The 21,315-nt window shown below is 41.7% G+C and overlaps 1 protein-coding gene across 2 annotated transcripts in view; it reads right to left on the bottom strand.

The window, feature by feature from the left end:
- Window positions 1-1,306: 1,306 nt before the first annotated feature.
- Window positions 1,307-21,315, bottom strand: part of TBL1X (transducin beta like 1 X-linked) — a 359,253-nt gene continuing 339,244 nt past the window's right edge. For both annotated transcript variants that reach the window (XM_075589381.1, XM_075589382.1), the window contains 5 exons: window positions 21,038-21,112; window positions 16,622-16,749; window positions 15,521-15,686; window positions 13,810-13,911; window positions 1,307-2,490 (listed from right to left, as the gene is read on the bottom strand). In XM_075589381.1, the coding sequence (XP_075445496.1) occupies window positions 2,464-2,490; window positions 13,810-13,911; window positions 15,521-15,686; window positions 16,622-16,749; window positions 21,038-21,112 (498 nt within the window). In that variant the 3' untranslated portion in view covers window positions 1,307-2,463. The remainder of the gene's footprint in view (window positions 2,491-13,809; window positions 13,912-15,520; window positions 15,687-16,621; window positions 16,750-21,037; window positions 21,113-21,315) is intronic.

The raw sequence follows: 21,315 nt of genomic DNA, 5'->3' as shown, positions 1-21,315 counted from the left end.
TCACAGTAAATGCCTCAACATTTCTGTGAGATTCCTAATGGCCCAATGGATTAACACAGCAGGGGTCCCTGCAGGGACCCCCCGATGTGCTAATCCGATGGGCCATTAGCAATCTCACAGAAATGTTGAGGCATTTACTGTGAGATTGCCCCAGATTTTCCAAGGTGATTGAATACTGGTGGCTGCATCTGTATCACCGAATCCTTCAGGTGGTACTCCATTTAACACACGAACAGTAGTATTGAAGGTTATTTTGTCCCCAAACATAGTATCTCTGTGGAATGCACGTGTTTGCTACTTCCATCTATTTGTAATACATTTCCGGAAGTAGAGCACCTGGCATTATGTGTTCTTCTGTTTTTGAAAAAATTAATATTGTGACTAAGGTATATTGTTTAACATTTTAAGTACTACTGCTTTTGCAAAACGCGTTCAACTAGGTGACTAGGAATACATAAATGTTTTTCATCGACAAGCTAGTCACGTTTCACTCACATGTAGAGTAAGTTTTACTCATTTGATGACATTTCCCTCATTTTTATTATCACTGGTCTCATAGACTTCCGTGTTATCGCTCTACCAGGACTACCGAATCTCCTTCAACTGAGCCCATGGACAGCTATGCATTAGTTTAATAAATATGGTGCTTTAAGCAATAACTCAATAACATGTCGTTTACACATTTCTTTTGACTCACTAGTGTGTGATTGCCTCTTTTCCATTTAATAGTGATCTTTTCAAATGGAATCTTGTAATCAGTCACTTGGCGTAAGAAACCTATTTTAACTTGATAAACGATATTACTGCTCTATATTGTGTATTGAGCAGAAGGAATAAATTAAGTTTGTTGAATGACAAAATTGACAGGTACTGTATGTGTACGCAGTTAATCCTTGGATGTAGTAATAGATCTGGGGGAACAAAACTCTGGTACCTTGATTTACTAAAAAAAACGTTACAGTTTAATGTCAAACTTGCAAACTTATGTGAAATTGTTCAAATGACGCAGACAATGACGTTACTATATATAACTGAATCCAACTTTTGCGAAATTGTTCAGATGCCTGTTGACAATATAGTTATGTGATGTAATCTCAAAGAGCTTTTATAGTGAACCCTACGGCATATATAAATAGATACAGTATCTGTAGCTTTGTGGGTCTTTTAAAATAATTTACATATCTCTACTGAGAGGTATTAATGTGTAAATGACTGTGCAGGAATATCTCTAAACTTCTGTTTGACCTTATAATATAACAAAATATTTGGAGAAAAAAATAATAATCAAAAGACAAGAAATCAAAAAGAAAAAAAGGGTACGTAGTCTTTAATTTACCCTGCATGTTTTTTTTTGTTTGCATGACTTAGACAAACCCAACATCTGCAATTTTTTTCTCATTTTTAGAATTAAGTTTTTAACATAAAAAATATTTTTCTTTTCAAAAATACAGTGGGTTCTCTTTCTTAAAAGTTCATCTTTCTTGTTTTTTTTTTGTTTTTGTAAAAAGCTTTCCCGGCGCTGCATTCTTATAAAAAGCATTGGACACCATGTCATGAAAAGTACCCTTGAAAGCTAAGCTGTGGATGGGATAAGATCCTCAGTGCAGGAGGGGCCACTGCTATGAAATGCATTGCCGGACACTCCATCACTGAAGGGGTAAAGAGAGCATATCAAGGTATGAGCTAAGGTAGTGACAAGAGAAAGAAAGGTTTGCGAGCAGCAGAGTTAAGCATTTCTTCAAGTGTGTTATTAGCCAGCACGTCACATTGATTGTGGCCATAGAGGGGGGGGGGGGGGGGAAGCTGAACTAAAAGCAAGATTGGTTTCTCATGTAACCCTGTGATCCACCCGATCCATTATTCTGAGCTGTAGAAAACCACTGAACGAATGAACAAAACAAACGGGGGAGAGGGGGGGAAAGTAGTCTAGAAAATAGAAATTGTCGTGATTACAATGTCACATGGACTATCAGTAAAAACTGGTCTGTGTAGGTCCTTTAGGAAAGAAACTGTAGTGTCCAAATTAGAAGGTAAAATAAAACAAATGCCAAGAATATACATTTGTTTTCCCTTTTGGTTTATCACAGCCTTTTGCTCTCTTTCTATCTCCGCCTTTGTCTCAATGAACTTTTTTTTTTTTTTTTGGCACTGTTATTTCTGCCATCACAGACAATTCTTCAACTCCAAAACCAAACAGCTCTGGGAATCTGAAGTTGGTCTGCTACAGCACTTCGTGGCTGAAATAAGTCCGGCTGAAAACCATCCGCTGCAATAGGATAACTTTTTGAAACGGATCCGCGAAGGTTGTCGACTTTCCTTGAAGACTCTACTGTTCGGGAGGGTCGGTTTTGTTGTACACTCTGACATTGCCAAGTTCGTACAATACCGAAAGCTGTTGTTTCAAACAGTGCTTCTTCCCATGTACATTTGCTGCTGGTCCATTTGAACTTTCTTATACGATTCTTACTTCCGCAGATCCAGAACACAGACCTGGAAAGAATAAAGGATGAAAGGGTAATAAGATGTGACAATTGTTGTGATGATGATGATGATGACAACACATTCAAATACTGTAGATCTATCAGGCAATTAATATGTATCTCAATTGTTTGCCTTACCAAAAAACCCACCATACACCAACATATCTTCAACTTCAAAGTAAGCTTTTGTTATATTTTAGCCCTGTTAGGCCACGTGTATAGTGCCGTCGATGGCGACACGACGGATGACATCACCTGTCGCCGTCGCCACCGGCTAAAGTTATATTTCGGCGGGCGGCGGCGGCGCGGGTTTCCGCCCATTTGATTGGTTCAAGGGCCGTCACATGAGGTGACAGGATTTGAAAAATCAAATTTTGCTGGCTACCAATTTTCGCGATAGCGACGTCGCTCCGTCGCATTGTCGCCGTCGCGCTTACTATAAGCGCATGCGTCGGCAATGCATTTGTTTATTCGGCCGACGTCGCCGGCACTATAAGCGCGGCCTTAGATTAATCTACTTTCTTGTGTAGACTCCACTAGAGGTTTGTTTCTCGTATACAAAACTTTCTGATACAGAGCAGACTCGGTGTATCAATCTTTCCCCATAAACTGACACGGAAAGTTCTGTTCGTGTTTTTCATTACACATTTTTTTGTAGTTTATAAAATATTATTAGTGTGCCCTTTTACCTTCTGAGTAAGGCTGTGCCAAATAACATGGCTTAAACTACCTTATGTACATGTGTACTGGCAACTAGTTACATAAAAATCGAAACATGGACAAACAACAGATCTCCAATTGAACATGATTCAATGGGTTTCCCTTTTTTCTTTTGTATCTTCCAGTTTCCCCAAAGCTACTGTATAATAAAGCACATACGTACAACACTATCAGAAAGGATGGGAAGGTAAACCTACCCTGCCATGGAGAGAATCAAGGAAAGACAATTAACCATAAAATAATGATCTCATTTCCTTCTCTCCCTTCAAGGTTGCATCAACATATCCAATAAGTTGTCATAACTCTTGTACTAATATAAGGGGTTATACATCTGGATGCTTATATGTATTTTTGAATAATGTGCTAAAGCTCATTTGTAGAGATGATACACAGAGACTTGGACGGGGTTTCATTTTTTCTGGCAACTCCCTTTTGTCTTACCGTATGTCTCTCCCATGCACTATAATTTATTGAATCTCTGATAAGGACAAGATGGGATTAAGGTAGAGGAAACAATTGATTCACAAACACTTCCCCCATTTAGAGGCCCAGCAGAAGAAAAAAATGAAGCAAAGGCAGCCACATGGTAACGTGCTCACAAAAAGACTGGTTTTAAAACAGAGGCTTGTAATGAATCCTGAGCTTGCGTGTGCTGAGCTGTGTGACTGAATTGACACTCAATAAACATTTTGCCACAGTTGGAACAGCTGTTCCAGGGAGCATACCACTGTGGGAAGTGTGAGCAGGTGGTTTCTTTGGACTCTCAGATTGCTGATCTGAAGAGGCAACTGGCAACATGGAAGGTTATTGGCAATCTTGAAATTAGTTTATTGCTCACTCCGCAGGCCCTGGCTGGGGTGAGTGGTGCAGAGGGTGGAGCTGTGATGCAGAGGGTGGAGCTGTGAGTGAGGACCAGGAAGAGGTAGGTAGCTGGGCACAGTTAGAAGGGGGCACAGGGGGGAAAGGAAGAGGCAGGCCACCTCTGAGCTGACCCATCCCAAAATATTTGCCAGAATGGGTGAAGATATTGGGTGTGCCAGGGCAGGAATGGCCAGGCTAATGAAGACTGATTCCTCTAGCAGCCAGGAATAGTTCCTTCAGCAGACGATTCACTGTACTGTATACTTTGTGAAGCGCTGAGTACACTTTTGGTGCTATATAAATAAAGACATAGATACAGAGGAGACTTGGGATACTCCGAGAACAAGAAAGGTTGTGTTGGTAGGGGACTCCATTATTTGGAGGTTAGAGAGGGCAATCTGTTGCCGTGACCGCATGAACCAAACAGTTTCCCTTCTGCGGACTTGGGTTCAGCAAATTGCAGATCGGGTAGACAGATTGTTGGGAGGGGCTGGGACTGACCCAGCGGACGTGGTACACATTGGCATCAATGACAAAGTTAGAGAAAGATGGAGGGTTCTAAAGAAGGATTTCAGGATCTAGGCCACAAGCTTAAGGCAAGGACCTCCAACGTAGTATCTTCAGCTGCACCAACGTTGTATGAGAGGGGATACTCTCCGATTATGCACTGTGTGTTACCATCTATGTTCCAGTAAGCGGGCATTTCAGCTAGCTACAGGATACCATAGGGACATTCTTCATTGTGTTTTTATTTTCACTGAACTATCAGTTGTTATATTAAATGCTTTTTTAATTATTCCAGTCATCTGTCTGTCTCAGCATTTGTCTGTCTTAGTGTTTGTTAGTGGTGTTATATGTTTTTTTTTGTTTGCCAGTTACTGTATTACACTATGCTTGTTTTTATATCTTTTTCATGACTGACCGTCTACACGAGGAGAGCCCTAGTGGATATCTTTGTCCATCTGGCTGTATATATCCTTTTTCATTCAGTATTACTTGGGGCCAAGCGCCATAGATATAACTTATTCTTTCCGTTCCATATCTGACCGTGGGTGTCAGAGTTATATCCCAGGCTGCTGGCCTCTACCAGGTTATCCTTATTAGCGCTACCTTTTTCTTGTTGTTCAGAATTACTACTGTAAGCCCCATCCTAAAGGGTTAATAGTATGGTTAGTGTATGCTAGGCCCTACCCTGGGTTGTTATGAGAATCCAGATGTCACACAGGGTATTTAAGGAACAGGGACTGTTCTAGAACGTTAGGTTCAAGAACGATGAGGGAAGCCTTGTGGCGAGTAGACAGCCATGTTTTTACAGTAACAGTATAGACCAGCCCCCCCCCCCTCCCACTTTATTATGTTATATTCAGGGATTGTAACCTTGCTTAGTTAGGAACCCTAGAGATGATTAAGGGAGTCCAGTATAAGTTGCTTAGAATGAAACGGCATGCGACAGAGCACCTCAGTAACGAGGATTCCGAATGCTGGCGGATTGGCCCTAACCGCAGATCTGCAGTGACATTTCTCCCAGGCTGAAGTGGCAGCTACCATAAAGGTAAGGAGGATTGGAACGGCGTGCAGCTGCCTTGAAAGGAGAAGTAGAGACCGGACTGCTGGCTTCACGGTACAAAAAGATTTATTGAAGACACATTTTAAGGGTTATTACATTGAGGATAATGGTTATTACATTTCCCTCCTACTCCGGTCATTTTAGTGGCCATGCGTAGCTCCCTCTTTCCCAGCCACACATGACCTTGCTGACACCATAGGTGCCAACTACTGACTACCGAAGCGCAGGACAGTTTTTTTCTTTACATTTTAAAAGTAGCAAGAGCAACCTCTTACGCGTTTCGTGTGATGCAACACACTTTATCAAAGAGTGCGTTGATAAAGTGTGTTGCATCGCACGAAACACGTAAGAGGTTGCTCTTGCTACTTTTAAAATGTAAAGAAAAAAACTGTCCTGCCCTTCGGTAGTCAGTAGTTGGCACCTATGGTGTCAGCAAGGTCATGTGTGGCTGGGAAAGAGGGAGCTACGCATGGCTATTAAAATGACCGGAGTAGGAGGGAAATGTAATAACCCTTACCTATATTGCAACTCCGGTCTGGGTCCTGCTCTCCTCTAATCTTCAGCTCCCGCGTGCAGCCTTCTGTAGGTATACAAGAAATGACAGATTTCCAGACAGCTCCCGGATGAATATAACAAAACTTTATTGGCACATTACACACTAGGGCTACACCACGATCTCCCCCTCTATGCGTTTCACGCTCTAGTACAGCGCTTTGTCTCGGAGTGTTCAATAAATCTTTTTGTACCGTGAAGCCAGCAGTCCAGTCTCTACTTCTCCTTCAATGCAGCTGCACCGCTGTTCCAATCCTCCTTACCTTCATACTGAATTACCTGGTAGGAGCACGCCGACAGCACCCGGAGTCCCAAGGCGCAATGAGTGAGTAACCATTCCATGGGCACTGTTTATACACTTGTCCTGTGTTTAGCTATACATTACAAGCTATAAGAACACCTTTGCAAAGTTCATATAAAATCTACCTGACATTAGGCTATTGAACAAGCATAGAAAGTGGTGTTTTTCAAGTGGTTTACAAACAACGGGTTAATCAAGCTGTTTTTTTTGAAGAAGGACAAAAAGTCATTTGTGTCATATATTGTACACTTATATACATGTGCATATCAGGTTAGCATCGCAGAGGGTTCATTCTCCCATCCTTTTTTTTTTTTTTTGCAGCTACCATTAAGGCCAAAGGTATTGGGTTAGGTATACTGCACCCACTAGGATCACCAAATGGGCCTAGTATTACCGAGAAATAGGAGAGATGTCCAAAACCAAAGAGATTGGGGGCCGGATCTCACATCTATGTAGAGCAACTAAGCAAATGTACCTCTATTCAAGTGTTAAGAGTGGGCACTGATGGAAGAAATGTTTTTTGTATGCCTATGTATAAAAAATACTGTACAAGAGTTGTCAACATGTGAATGAGTGGTCGCTGTGCTTGGGCACACAAATAAATTACAGTTGTACTATAGAATTTCCTGGCGCCCATTTTTATACAATCTTGCTACCTTATTGACTAGCCACCTGAATTCCAGCACCGAGTCAAGGTAAACCATGCGCTGTAGCCACATCCATATCACACTGATATAATCTCTCTAGGAAGCAGGCTGGGAAGGTTACATTTGGTCCCCAAAATGGGGCAGGGCAAGCAAGAGAAAGAGAGAGGAAAAATGTCTGTGTTTTGCTTATTTTGGAACTTTTAGTGCGAAGAGGTTGGTTTATGTGGACTATGTATTGTAAAGCTTTCCCGGTTCATGAAAGGTAAAATTGCATCAATTCTGAATAGAAGCTTGGTACATTCAAAATGGCCCACACCCAAGTGTACTTGCCTATTGCTAAGTTAAGATGATGTCTTTGAGTAAATGTCAAATATACTCGGGACGTAAATGACTGTTGATCAAACCTAAGTATTTTTGGAGCTGAGAGCCCCATTACAGCAAAATCATGGTGCACCCAATCCCTTGCGCCCAGAAAATGTTTGCACAAGTCAAAAGGGACAGTGTTTCCTGCTAAGTCAGGAGGGACAGAGTTTCCCACCAAGTTAAGGAGGGATGAAGTTCCCAACAAAATGCAAGGATGCATAGTAGCAGCAATGTGCGGAACCCGTTGCGTGAAGTGTGGGGCCACGCCTTCCACTCCGGAGTTTCCCCCACAGTCTGGGGATACAGGTCAAGGTGAGCAACGTCCTGATCCTGCAAGTTTGTTAAGGGATGGACTGAGTATCGCAGAGAGGAAGAATCATGTGAAACAAAGAGTGACCATATCACTCACTCTTGTAATCATGTGTGCTAGACTATTTCACTGTGGATTAGGTGAAATAGCGACTGCTACTAGTACTCCAAATCTAGGGCACATTGACATCACCGGCTGGGGTTTTGTCATTACCATAGGAGACACACAATTCCTAAATGCTGATTGTTTTGGGTGTCGAAGTCCAGGAGGAGCTCTGTTCAGTACTGCCAAGAGTACGGAGTGTGGGTTACCTTAAATGCGGTAGCATGTACATTGGACGATGGAGTCACTGATCAATTTGGCACGAAGGAGCGGAGATCTCAGCGAAACCGACGAATCCGTCCATGAGATTCTCTCAGAACCCAGTGGACCTGGGGCGGCGGAATGAATCTGTGATTCTGAACCAATGTGTTCTACCCCTGAAGTGAGAGACAATGCCGTATCTATCCCTATGGTTGCTGAGATGTCTATGGAGACCCTTTGACCAGGAGGTAACAGTGGTTCCACCTGAGGTTCCATAATTAGCAGAGCCCGAGTATCCCACTGATGCAGTTTGTTCTGTTGCTATGGGAGGGTGTGGCCTCCAGTGATTCCAACAATGGAGTGCCCTCTCCCACTTCCATGGGGTAATGCCCGATAGACACCATGCTGCCGATCCAGCCATCCCCCCCTACTTTATTATGTTATAGACAGGGATAGTAACCTTGCTAGTTAGGATCCTTAGAGAAGACTAAAGGAGTCCAGTATGAGTTGCTAAGTATGAAACAGCATGAGACAGAGGGCCTCAGTAAAGAGGATTCACGGATACCGGCATATTGGCGCTAACCACGGATCTGCATGGACATTCCCCACAGGCAGAAGTAGAAGTGGCAGTTATCATAAAGGCCAAAAGGTATTGGGTTACATCAACAGGAAAAGCTAGGATCCCGAAATGGGCCAAGCATTACTGAGAAATACTGTAGGAGAGATTTCCCAAACTAAAGAGAAGCAGGGCCTGGTCTCACATCTATGTAGAGCAACTAAGCAAATGTACCTCTGTTCAAGTGTTAAGAATGGGCACAGATGGAAGAAACATATTTGTGTATGTCTATGTATAAAAATAGTGTACAACAGTTGTCAAGATATGAATGAATGGGCCCTGGGCTTGGGAACATGAATAAATGACAGTTGTATGATATCACAGGCATTACTGAAACATGGAGGATGAAACTCATGACTGGTCAGTTCATTTACAGGATTATTCCATTTTTCGTAGGGATCGAGCACATAGAAGAGGAGGTGGAGTAGGTTTATGAAGTGAATGATAAAAATGTAGAGACCTTGTGGATATTAATTAGCAGTGGAGGTTAAAGTACAAAGATAACATTCGGAGGGATATGCTATAAACCACCAAATATCTGTGAGTTCGAGGAAGCCAAAATACTTTTGCAAATGGAGAAGGCCTCAAAGCTAGGTCATGTTTGCAAAATGGGTGATTTTAATTATCCAGACTTTAAACTGAAGCTATGAGATTAACACTACAACTAAAGGAAACAGGTTTTTACGGTGCTAAAAGACATGACCCAAATTATTGAGGAACTAACCAGGAGAGGGGCAGTACTGGACAAATATTCAAGTCGGGAACATTTGGGAAACCGTGTCATAACATGGTCTCATTGAAATAAATTATCAAAAACCATATTATATGGGTTCAACAGAGGCAGATTTTAATAAATTGAGGAATAATCTACAAGGAATAAATTGGGATGACATTTTTGCAGGTATAATGTGGAAGATAAATAGGCAGTCTTTAAAACATTGCTAGAAAAATACACTTCAGTGTATACCTTTAGGTAATAAATATAAAAGAAATATGCCTACTGTAAACCAATGTGCCTAAATAAAAAGGTAGGGGAGGAAATGGAAAGGAAGAGGCATGCATTTAGATTCTTAGGCCTGGTCCCCGCTGGCTACTGCAGCGCCCGCTGTGGCGGACGCTGCAGGGACGAGAGCCCTCCCCTCAATGGCGCCGGGCCCACTGCGAGGGGGGGCCGCAGCGCTGTGGCGAGAGTTGCTCCTGCTCTCAATAGAATTGAGAGCAGTACTCGCGACGGAGCGCTAAGCCACGCCCCCCGGCAGTTCAGCCAATGAGGGCGAACCTGCCGGGTGACGTCATGGCCGCGCCCCCCACCGTCCCCCCCGGTCTCTCTTCCTGCAGCTCACTGCAGACCGGGGAATCGGCTGCACGCGCCGCCAGTCTTTTGGGGCGGCGGCCAAGCACTGGCCCCATCACGGCGGCAGTTCAGCCAATGAGGGCGAACCAGGCGGGTGACGTCATGGCCGCACCCCCACCACGCCCCCCGTCGATATCTGCTCTTCACCACACACTACAGGTCACAGCTCACACTGGTACACGCCGCCAGGCGCTCCGACGCACACAGTGACTGGGGCCGTTGCCTTAAAGTCAGAAGGGATGGATAGCAGAATAAGGAATGTAATACAAGTTGCAAAAGGGCAATCAGATCAGCAAACATTGAAAATGAAAAAAGGATTTCAATAGAAAGTAAGGTCAACCCTAAAAAGTTCTTTAAGTACCATAATAACCAAAAGATTAGAAAAGAAAATATAGGACCCTTTCAGTGTGAGATGGGAAAGCAAATTATTGGAGATAAGGGGAAAAGCAAAGGTATTAAACAAATTCTTTGCCTCTGTGTTTACCATGGAGGAATCAATTGCAAAAATTGTGCCACAGGAGGAAGCTGCATATTTTAAGCCCCTATATTAACGAACAATTGGTTAACTGAGGAAAAAGTGCATAGGCGGCTTCATAAAATTAAAGTAAATAAAAACCTTGGCCCTGATGATATGAACTCAGGGGTTCTTAATGACCTAAGTTCAGTAATAGCCAAACCATTACATTTAATATTCAAAGTCCCCCTTTTCTATAGGCTCAGTACCTCAAGATTGGTGTAAATATTTAAAAAGGGAGCTAGATCAAAACCTGGGAATTACAGACCTGTAAACTTGACATCAATAGTGGAGAACCTGCTTGAAGGTTTAATGTGAGATAATATTCAGGAATACCTAATGGAACTAAATTATTAGTAATAGTCAGTAAAGATTTATGAAGGATAGATCGTGCTAAACTAACCTTATTCATATCTTTGAGGCAGAAAGTAGGAATTTAGACCAGGGTAATGCAGTTGATTTTGCAAAATGCTTTTGATACAGCGCTACACAAGAGGTTAGTGTACATAATGATGGAAATTAGACTCGGTAAAAATATTTGCGCCTGGATTGAAAACTGGTTGACGGATAGACAACAGAGTGTTGTCATAAATGGAACATTTTCAGGTTGGCCTAAAGTTGTAAGTGGATTTCTAGTACCTTAAGGATCGATACTGGGACCCCTGCTTTTATCTTATGTGTTTGATAAATTGTAGTAAAGCTTTTAACTTTAGATCATTCTCTATATACTATCAATTATTTATTGTTTTTTTATAGAAATGTTTTTCGTACTGTATCTGAGACCCTTTTCTAGTTTTGTAATAAAGATTTAATTTAGATACCTTCTACATTAAAATACAGTTTCTATTTTTTTTCCTACTGTACAATATGTATTTTACAGTCATATTTAAGAAATAATGTCTTACTTTTTCAGTAACCTGAAATCATGATTGGATATGGTAAATTTTCACTATGCCATTTAAAAAATATATATTACTTCTAAAATAGTATGTGTGTGTATAATATATACACATTTATATATATATATATATATATATATATATACATATATATATATATATATATACATATATATATATATATAAACAATTTTTTATTTTTTACATTATTATATTTGTATCAACATTTCATTTTTTATTGCCATTTATAAATAAAGTAATTACTTTTTTTTTTTTAACTGATCCTTTTAAATCAGATATATGTTCCCAGTGTGTTATGTTTACAACAGCGGTACATATAGGTCACATACCATCTAGTGCCCATTCTGGTGAACTACAATCCCCATAGAAATACAATATGGAAAAGAAAAAGGTTTTATTAAGGGTTAAAGTAAAGAGGTATAAATAGCACAGCCTGGATCACTACCCCACTATCTCTGTGGAAGCGTCAACATGCGAAAAGAGTTGGAAAGTGATTGGACAATCATAGAGTTATGGAGCAATCGAGGAACCAAGCTCTACACTACCCGATGATGTCATCCCAATGACATCACCAGAGACTTAAGAGTGTGCACACGAGAACCAGGAGGAGCCACTTGATGAACGTCACGCCCTGGGAGGAGACTATACACTGCAGCCCCTGCACACCAGTCGACCTCTTCCCCCTCCCCCCCACCCCTCGATCCTAAAAATATGAACAACTTAGAACAGAAAAGGGCCACTTAAAAACCTAAGAACATAGTTTGTGGATTTTGTGATAAAAAGCTATCATTAATTTAAGAAAACGTTTTGTAATGATTATGCTCATGCTGACAAATCTCAGCCTCCGAAATACCCGAAATAGATTAAATGGATCTAAGCTTTCGTGACTATGGAGGATATTAAGGATTTGCAGACACAAAAAAAGATGAAGTAGCTAGGCAAGTTTAGATTTGGATGATGTATCCCCTGACAATTTGGATTGAGATTTGATGTTTCATGAGAAGCGTGAGCGTATTTTTTACCAGGCAAATGCCAGAAGGCTTTTTCGTATGTACAGAATCCATTTACACAGGAAAATGCTCATAATGGGGATAATCTGCAAACGGTGGATGTTCCAATAGAAAAATTAGCAAACGACATTACTATAATAATAATAATAATAATGTTCTTACTGCTAGTTTTACGTAGCGCTTTACAGAGACATTTTGCAGGCACAAGACCCTGTTCCGTGGAGCTTACAATCTATGTTTTTGGTGCCTGAGGCACAGGGAGATAAAGTGACTCCCCCCAGGTCACAAGGAGCCGACCCCGGGAATTGAATCAGGCTCCCCTGCTTCAAACTCAGTGCCAGTCAGTGTTTTTACTCACTGAGCCACTCCCTCTCCCTAGATGATGGAGCATCTTTGAGGGATACTATAGATAGATGGATGGAGAGTATATTCAAGAGAAGGCATGCAATTACAGGAGTAGCAACTAAAACAGCTATTGCGATGCCATGAAGGGAGAAGGAAATAAATATATGAAGATATCGGTTATATTGGCCAACATTAAATCTGATAATCTGGTGCCAAGGAGTTGGTTCCAGATTTAATGTTCTTCATCTTGACGTACTCACCTAATATTGACGTTTTTATGGATGTTACATACAAAATGATCTTTGGCATATTTCCAGTAATTTAAACATGCATGCGATAAGTGCGACTGTGACTCTTTAATAGGAAGCTGCATATACAGTACTAGGCAAACATGGAATTTTCCAGTTTGCCAACATCTTTAAAGCAGCAGTGCCCCAAATTTAACACACATTTATTTAGTGACCAGAACAGGGAGGTCCTGAGGCATGAAAGTGGCATTTTCTTATCACTTGGGCCCGTCTGCATTCGTGAGCTAATGGCTGGAGAGGCACTGCATGGCAGCAGTCAATCAGTACACGGCAGTGTTTCCCAACTCCAGTCCGCAGGGAACCCCAACAGGTCAGGTCTTAAGGATATCCCTGCTCCAGCACAGGTGGCTCAGTCAAAATGACGGAGCCGCTGATTGACCCACCTGTGCTGCAGCAGGGATTTCCTTAAGACCTGAGCTGTTGGGGTTCCCTGAGGACTGGAGCTGGGAAACACTGGTATACGGAATAGCACTCATCGTAGTGACATTTCATTTCCGCCACTGATGGGCTCACAGGGCAAGAATACAACTGGAAACCATTTGAGTCAACAATTGGGGTCCCGGATACAAGAATACCATAGTTTTGCACTGCTCATACAATATGCGTATGCATTGTAGTCAACAACATTGTATACTCACTGATCCATCAGATGCACTTGCTCCTACTTTGTCCCCTCTGGCATTCCAGCATACTTCAAAAATCCCTCCTGTTCCTCTGTAGCTGTGTACTAGAGATCCACTCTGTGTATTAAAATAATATATTTTTTCTTTAACCATTTATTTTGTATGAACAGAAAACACTGGGAAAATTACTTGGAAATATTTCTGACTTCACAAAACCGTCTAAACTGCTTCAGATTTTGAATTATGAGGAAACTCTGTGTGCAGGTGGCTTACATCTAATGTGAAATAGTCTCATACTGCAAATATCTACCCTCTTGCTTCATTTATCCTCATAATGGACAACCCTATTTTTCCATGCTGCATGTTTTACTACGTCTCCCACTTGAGTTTTTGAAGTGAAACTTCTTTGCTGGCACCTGTTTGATAGGGAATATCCCTTGTGTTGTAACAAAATTCCATGACAAAAGTGATGTCACTGCTGGCAGAAGAGGCCATCAGTGACATAGGGGGAGGGAGGGGAAAGACACTGACTGACACACACACACACACTGACTGACTGACACACACACACACTGACTGACTGACCCACACACACATACTGACTGACTGACTGACACACACACACACTGACTGACTGACCCACACACACATACTGACTGACACACACACACACTGACTGACTGACCCACACACACATACTGACTGACTGACACACAATGATTGAAACACACACACACGGAACTCACAGTTACTATAAATATACAAGTGCAAATAGCAAAAACACGCGTTTTAAGTCAAACTTCTTTGTGTTTTGGCACTGATTGTGTTTTTATTTTTAATTACAAACATCACCCTCACAAATACAATTTCTGTGACAAAACAGTGACAAAAGACAAAGAATTTTCACTTAAAATGCGCGTGCTCGGCACACATACACCTTTTTTTTTAGGACTGCCCAGTTAAAGCAGCAATTCCCCCTGGTTTTCTTATTTGTATATGTAAAGCATGTGACAATGTTTAATTCCAGATTCTTACCTAAGATGGCAATCGTTTGGTGCTCCTGTTATAAATCTTTAAAAACCCTCCAGTCAGTGTTATTCAGCAGCTACAATGTATCCTTATTACTGAGGTAACATTACCTATTATTACAATTTACAGCTCAAACTGCTGGGAACATTGGCAACAAATTATCACAAAACAGTAAAGTGTTGCAAAGATCTTGCACTGCTGGGGAGGTGGGCCAAACCCTGCTATAGAAATCTAAGGATGCTTTAACTCTCATTAAAATTGCATCAGGAGTAGAATACAAAAATGCAGTAAATATTTGTCAATTTCATCTTTCAGCTTCTCTAGTAAGCTTAACGTTCGGTGTTTCAATCAGCAAGGAGGAGACCACAAGAATCTAAGCTCTCAACATGACAAAAACACATTCAAAAGGGATTTAACATGTCCCCCAAGGTCTCTCAACTCAACTGAGTGTGAGTGGATGACAAACGTCTGAGAAAAAAAAGTGAACACGTACAGTAATACAAATCTGTATTTTTTTTTTTAAACCAGACTAGGGTTTAAGGTCGCCTCTTTTACAAAACTTGAAACACAATATCCACAATCATTGCAACAGTAGCCTTTACAGTATGTAAGTCTGCAACAAATCTACAGTTCTCTTGGACCAATACAGCTACTAGAACTTTGAACTACCTAAGGTAGAAAACGAAGGTACATTTACCTGAGTGTTCCATATGTGGACACATTTATCAAATGAGCCACTGGCCAGATATTTCCCATCAGGGCTAAAAGCGACACTATAGACAGGTTCTTGATGTTTGGTTAATGTGTGGATGCAAACACCACGCTCAACGTCCCATAGTCGGACTGTAGAATCAAATGAAGCACTATGAAAAGAGAGGATACCAAGATTAGTGATTTTTTTTTTTTGCCAGTTCAATTTCATAATGACATCTTTTTTTTTTTATAAAATAATTATCCAACTGCACATCAGAGGAAAATATACTGCTCATTTATACTAATTAAATCTGACACCACTGTTATCCTTTTATGCTAAAAAGTAATAAATATATATATTGTGTTTACCCAGATTATAGAAGATGGGCACTCCAGCCAACTTGTGTTCTGATATCGGGAGAAGGAGTGGCTCAGTGTGTAAAGACACTGACTGGCACTGAGTTTGAAGCAGCGGAACCTGGTTAAATTCCCGATGTCGGCTCCTTGTGACCTTGGGCAAGTCACCTTATCTCCCTGTGCCTCAGGCACCAAAAACATAGATTGTAAACTCCAAGGGGCAGGCACTGTGTCTGCAAAATGTCTCTGTAAAGCGCTACATAAAAACTAGCAGCGCTATACAAGAACATGCTATTTTTATATTGGGGCATATAGTAATCCGGTATGCAGATTTAGAATATTGTGTAATATAGAGTCCATAGAAACATGCACTCAATAGAAATTGAAGATTTATTGTAGTTTGATCAAATTTTCGGCCCAAACAGGGCCTTGGTCATGATTTGTATTTCTGACTTATGTGATATACAGGAGGGCCCCAGGTATATGGCGGGTTCTGTTCCAGAGGCCCCCCGTATAGTGAAAATCGCCGGAAAGCGGATCCGGCATTTTCGCCGTTCTGCGCATGTGCAACCTATGCTCTGCGCGCGCAAACTACGGTATGCATGCGCAAACTGCGGTCTGCGAATGCGCGACTTAGGAACCAACATGGCGGCCCCATTCTCGGTGCCGCCATATCAGCGGATTGCCGAAAAGCGGGGCCCTGCTGTACATGCATTTTTGACGATAAACAGATTTTTACAAGGATTACCTTGCTAACATGATGTTTGCGTTTGGGTTGCTAGTGCCTGGACCCGTCGGACTCCATTTGATTGTGTAGATTTCTTTATTATGGGCCTGCAGGTCATGCACACACATGTCTTGTTTCATACTCCAGATCTAAAATAAATAAATGCAAGAAGAATGACAAAAGTTGGAAGTTCTTCTTTCCGCAAAATTCTACTGTATAGACCCAAACGATTGTTACCCCAGATAATAAAACATAACCCATTATATGGGTATGTATTATATATGTGTTTCTGTCTGTCCTGTGCCCTCCACAAATACTGGACACAATGGTGAAAGGTGGGATGCGCTCGAGACGCGCACGTTTTGACCAAATGACTCCTTTGTTACACAGACTTAGGTTCTAAATGTAAACATGTCACTAGTATATTTAAGCCCAATTGGCAGCAGTGCAGGATCTGTTCTTTGTTTTCCATATACAGTATGCAAGGCCAATCCTTTTACCAGCAGCATACTGTACTTCATATAATGGAGGAGCGCCGGTAATCTGTACAGTCTACCACTAATTAAAATACAGGCCATGGTGTGGCATGTTCCATATGATTTTCATTTTCTGAAAATTTCTCATTAAACTGTAAATAAAAATATCATTTGTGAGCACATTCACATGTTTATTGATTGTATTTATTTATAAAATGTTTTACCAGGAAGTAACGAAAGGAAGAAAATCAGGGCTCCACGGATTTGCTCAACAAACTCATTTATTGCCAATAGACTTAACGTTTTGGCCACACAGGCCTTCCTCAAAGGCAATATGCCATTTCTGCTTTTGAGAAAGGCCTGTGTGGCTGAAACGTTAAGTCTATTGCCAATAAATGAGTTTGTTGAGCAAATCCATGGAGCCCTGATTTTCTTCCTTCCGTTATACCATGGATTGATACAGAGAATCCTGAACCAGGAGCACCGGTAGTTGTATCCCCTTTTGATTCTGATTACAGTAGTGTGCAGCAATTTATTATTTTTCTATTTACCAGGAAGTAATACATTGAGAGTTACCTCTCGTGTTCAAGTATGTCCTGGGCACAGAGTTAAGATGACAAATAATACATGGTTACAAATACATAGTTACATACTTTAAGTGAACAGGGTATACATTACATACAAGACATTGCAGCACAGTTAAAGATAATATATATTATAGGCGTATGTAACAGTTACAGACCAGATTAAAATGTGACACAGCTTTAGTTTGGAAAAAACTTAGACTGGTGTTGGCTGTGAGAGTCTCTGGTAGATTGTTCCAGGTTTGGGGTTCACGGTAAGAGGAGGAGCGGCCGGATACTTTGCTGAACCTTGGGACCATGAACAGTCTTTTGGAGTCAGATCTCAGATGATAAGTGCTGCATGTGGTAGGGGTGAGGAGCTTGTTGAGATAAACAGGTAGCTTGCGCAGAAAGTATTTGAAGGCAAGACAGGAGAGATGAAATTTGCACCTATATTCAAGTGATGACCAATCTAGTTCTTTGAGCATTTCGCAGTGATGTGTGTTTTAGTTGCATTGGAGAACAAAATGGCATATTGAATTGTAGGTTTGCTAAGGTGGGTTTTGGGTGCCGATCCGTATACTAATATCTGTACGTAATATCACCAAGGGGGATATTACTCTGACAAACCCCACTGACATTGCAAATGCATTCAATGATTACTTTGTGGGGTGTGCCACTAACTTATTAGCGAAACGCAGCACAAACCCCAAACATGAATCTCATCCTGGGAGTATCCCTACAGTCCCACCCCCTCCCAACACTGCCCACAATTTTCAATTTAGCCCAGTATCTGAAGAGGAGATTACACAAGCGCTCCTCAAACTAAAACTAAGCAGCCAATGTGGACCCGACTTACTACAATCTAGGTTCCTACGACTTGGTGCCCCAGCCATTGCCAAACCAATTGCGTCCATAGTCAACTCTATCCTGTCTGCAGGCCATATCCCTAAGACCTGGAAAACTGCCAGAGTTGTCCCAATCTTCAATCTTCAAAAGTGGGGACAAAAACACTGTCTCAAACTACAGGCCAATCTCACTTCTCCCAATTCTATCCAAAGTCATGGAAAAATGTGTCCACTCCCAATTAAGCGATTTCTACACCAAGACAAATTTCCCTAGCCAATTCCAATCTGGGTTTCATCCCAAACATTCCACCGTAACTACCCTGCTAAAAGTTTGCAATGAAATCCAGTGTGGAATGGAACGGGGACAACTCACTGGTGCAGTATTCCTAGATTTTGTAAAGGCTTTTGACACAGTTGATCATGTTATCCTGCTTAACAAACTCCAGAGCTCTGGAATAGGGAAACATGCTTTAAACTGGTTTCAGTCCTACCTATCAGGAAGATCCCAACATGTGTCCATCTCAGGCTCTAACTCCAACCCCTGGATATAACCTGTGGTGTCCCGCAAGGCTCTGTTCTGGGGCCCCTACTCTTCTCAGTGTTCATTAATGATCTTCCCACAGCTTGTAAGGAAGCCTCAATACACATGTATGCAGATGACACAATCCTATATGCACACAGCCATAGCCTCTCTGACCTTCAACACATACTTCAGTCTGACTTTTTGAGACTCGAAAACTGGATTTCCCAAAACAAACTGTTTTTAAACACTGACAAGACTGTAACAATGGTATTTGGGACCAAGACTAAATTTGTAAAGCTTCCAGTGACTGAGCTCCTGATTAGAACCAACGCTAACACCACCCTAACACCACAGTTTTAAATACCTGGGCTTATGGTTTGACTCCCACTTAACATTCGGGATGCACATTGATACCCTGACAACCAAGACCTATGCCAAACTAGGTCTGCAACTTTGTTTTTCCCCATTATCCCTTAGGCTGGGTCCATGGTGAGCGTGCGCTCGCTACCGTGCGCGTGACGTCACCCTCGTTTCAGCTGCAGTGATTTGTGGCCTGGGTAGACATGACAGGGATGCGTGTTGGGGGCATGGCATGGGTGTTCTCGTGACATCACGGAGCTGGTTCGCCCTCATTGGGCGAACCACTCATGTGACCTGGCAGAATCAAATTGATCTAGTTATGCGCGCACCGCCTCTTGCTGGCGCACGTGCAGACGGTCTATAGCCGCGATCATTGCCTTAAGGCATCGCGGTCTTGCCGACCATGGACGCGGCCTTAGCATTCAATGCTTCCACTGCAGCCAGGGATTCTGGGAAATGACATGCAAGTGAGCACAGTGTCACCTTTTGCTTCAAATCCATTTTAACATGGATTCCTGTAAGCTTATGCCTGCCGTATTACACAGCTTTTTTTCAGCACAGCCTTCGTTAAAGAAGTGCATAGCCAGTAAACCTACTCACAGACAGCTATTTGAACTTTTTGGGTTTCATCAGTGTGAGGCTGGTTATACTGACTTTGCAATGTGAAGATGGGATAGGTTTCAACCACACATTAAATAAGTTTTGGTTGGTAAAAAGGGGGTATCACAAGTGATATTTACTACACAATTGAACTGTGCTCAACTAGGCAAAAAATATGGGCAATTGATGACTATATGTCTGGCGCGTTCAGTCCGTTGGGACTAGGGTATAATAGTCCAATGTCCGGTGACCCCCTGATGGAGGAAACCTTAAAAAATAGAAAAGAGAAAAATCAGACAAGCACAGCCTGTATAAGTAATGTAGAAGGAGAAGAGGAATAGGGCCACCATCCCTTGATGAAGCCCCTGTGTGCGAAATGCGTGGGGTTATGGTGTTGGCAACACATTACTGAGTGCGGTGCCCTAAGTGAAGTAATCCCCCCCCCTCCGACGGCGCACATCAGATTCGGAAGGAAGGTGTGAAGCCAGAGAGCGGTGAAGGCTTTTGAAAGTGGCGCCAAAGTGACTGCGGCAAAGACGCACAAGACTGGTTCACTTCCAGGATCTGCTGCAGGACGCCAGCGCCGGAGGAACGGACGTGCGGATTCAATTGGAATGCTGGTGAAATCTGTATGAACTTGAAGTTCCTGTGCCGCGCTTCAATACGCCCGTCGATGTTTACTCATATGTAAGTGAGCGATATTGTTTTTTATTTGGTGCTAATACACATTACTTATACAGGCTGTGCTTGTCTGTTTTTTCTCTTTACCACAAGTGATATTTGTATTTGCTGTGATTAAACTGTAGAACTGTATCATCATCACCAGTTACTATATCGTTAAAAATAACTTTGTAGCTCTTACTTAATATACTATGAATCTATTAATCCTTTGCTCTAAAGATTTTAGCTCCATACAGCACATTAGATCAATGGGGGGATGGCTTAATGGTATAATAAAATGAGCCGGTGCGCAATGATTTCAAGATAGGAGAACACATTTAGAAAGCGATATTTTATATTATTTTCAATGTGCAGTATTTTTAAAGTAATTCCAGCAGGTTACTTACCTTCAGTGTCATATCATCTGAACATGAAGCTAGAAGCATCCCTGATGGGTCCCATTTAATCGCATTGACCTCGTTCTAAAAAAATAAAGTAATAACAAAAGTTTGTAATTAATGGAAATGGTAAGTGTTTGTAATATAAGTACAAGTACTGGTGCTTTGTAATACCAGCAGAAGTTACAGTAACCCCGTACAGGCATACCCCGGTTTAAGGACACTTACTTTAAGTGCACTCGCGAGTAAGGACATATCGCCCAATAGGCAAACGGCAGCTCACACAT

The sequence above is a fragment of the Ascaphus truei genome, chromosome 3 (genome assembly GCF_040206685.1).
Source record: "Ascaphus truei isolate aAscTru1 chromosome 3, aAscTru1.hap1, whole genome shotgun sequence".
In the NCBI taxonomy this organism is placed as follows: Eukaryota; Metazoa; Chordata; class Amphibia; order Anura; family Ascaphidae; genus Ascaphus; species Ascaphus truei.
The sequence above is the reverse complement of the archived record's forward strand: the minus strand, read 5'-3'. Positions and strand labels throughout refer to the sequence as shown.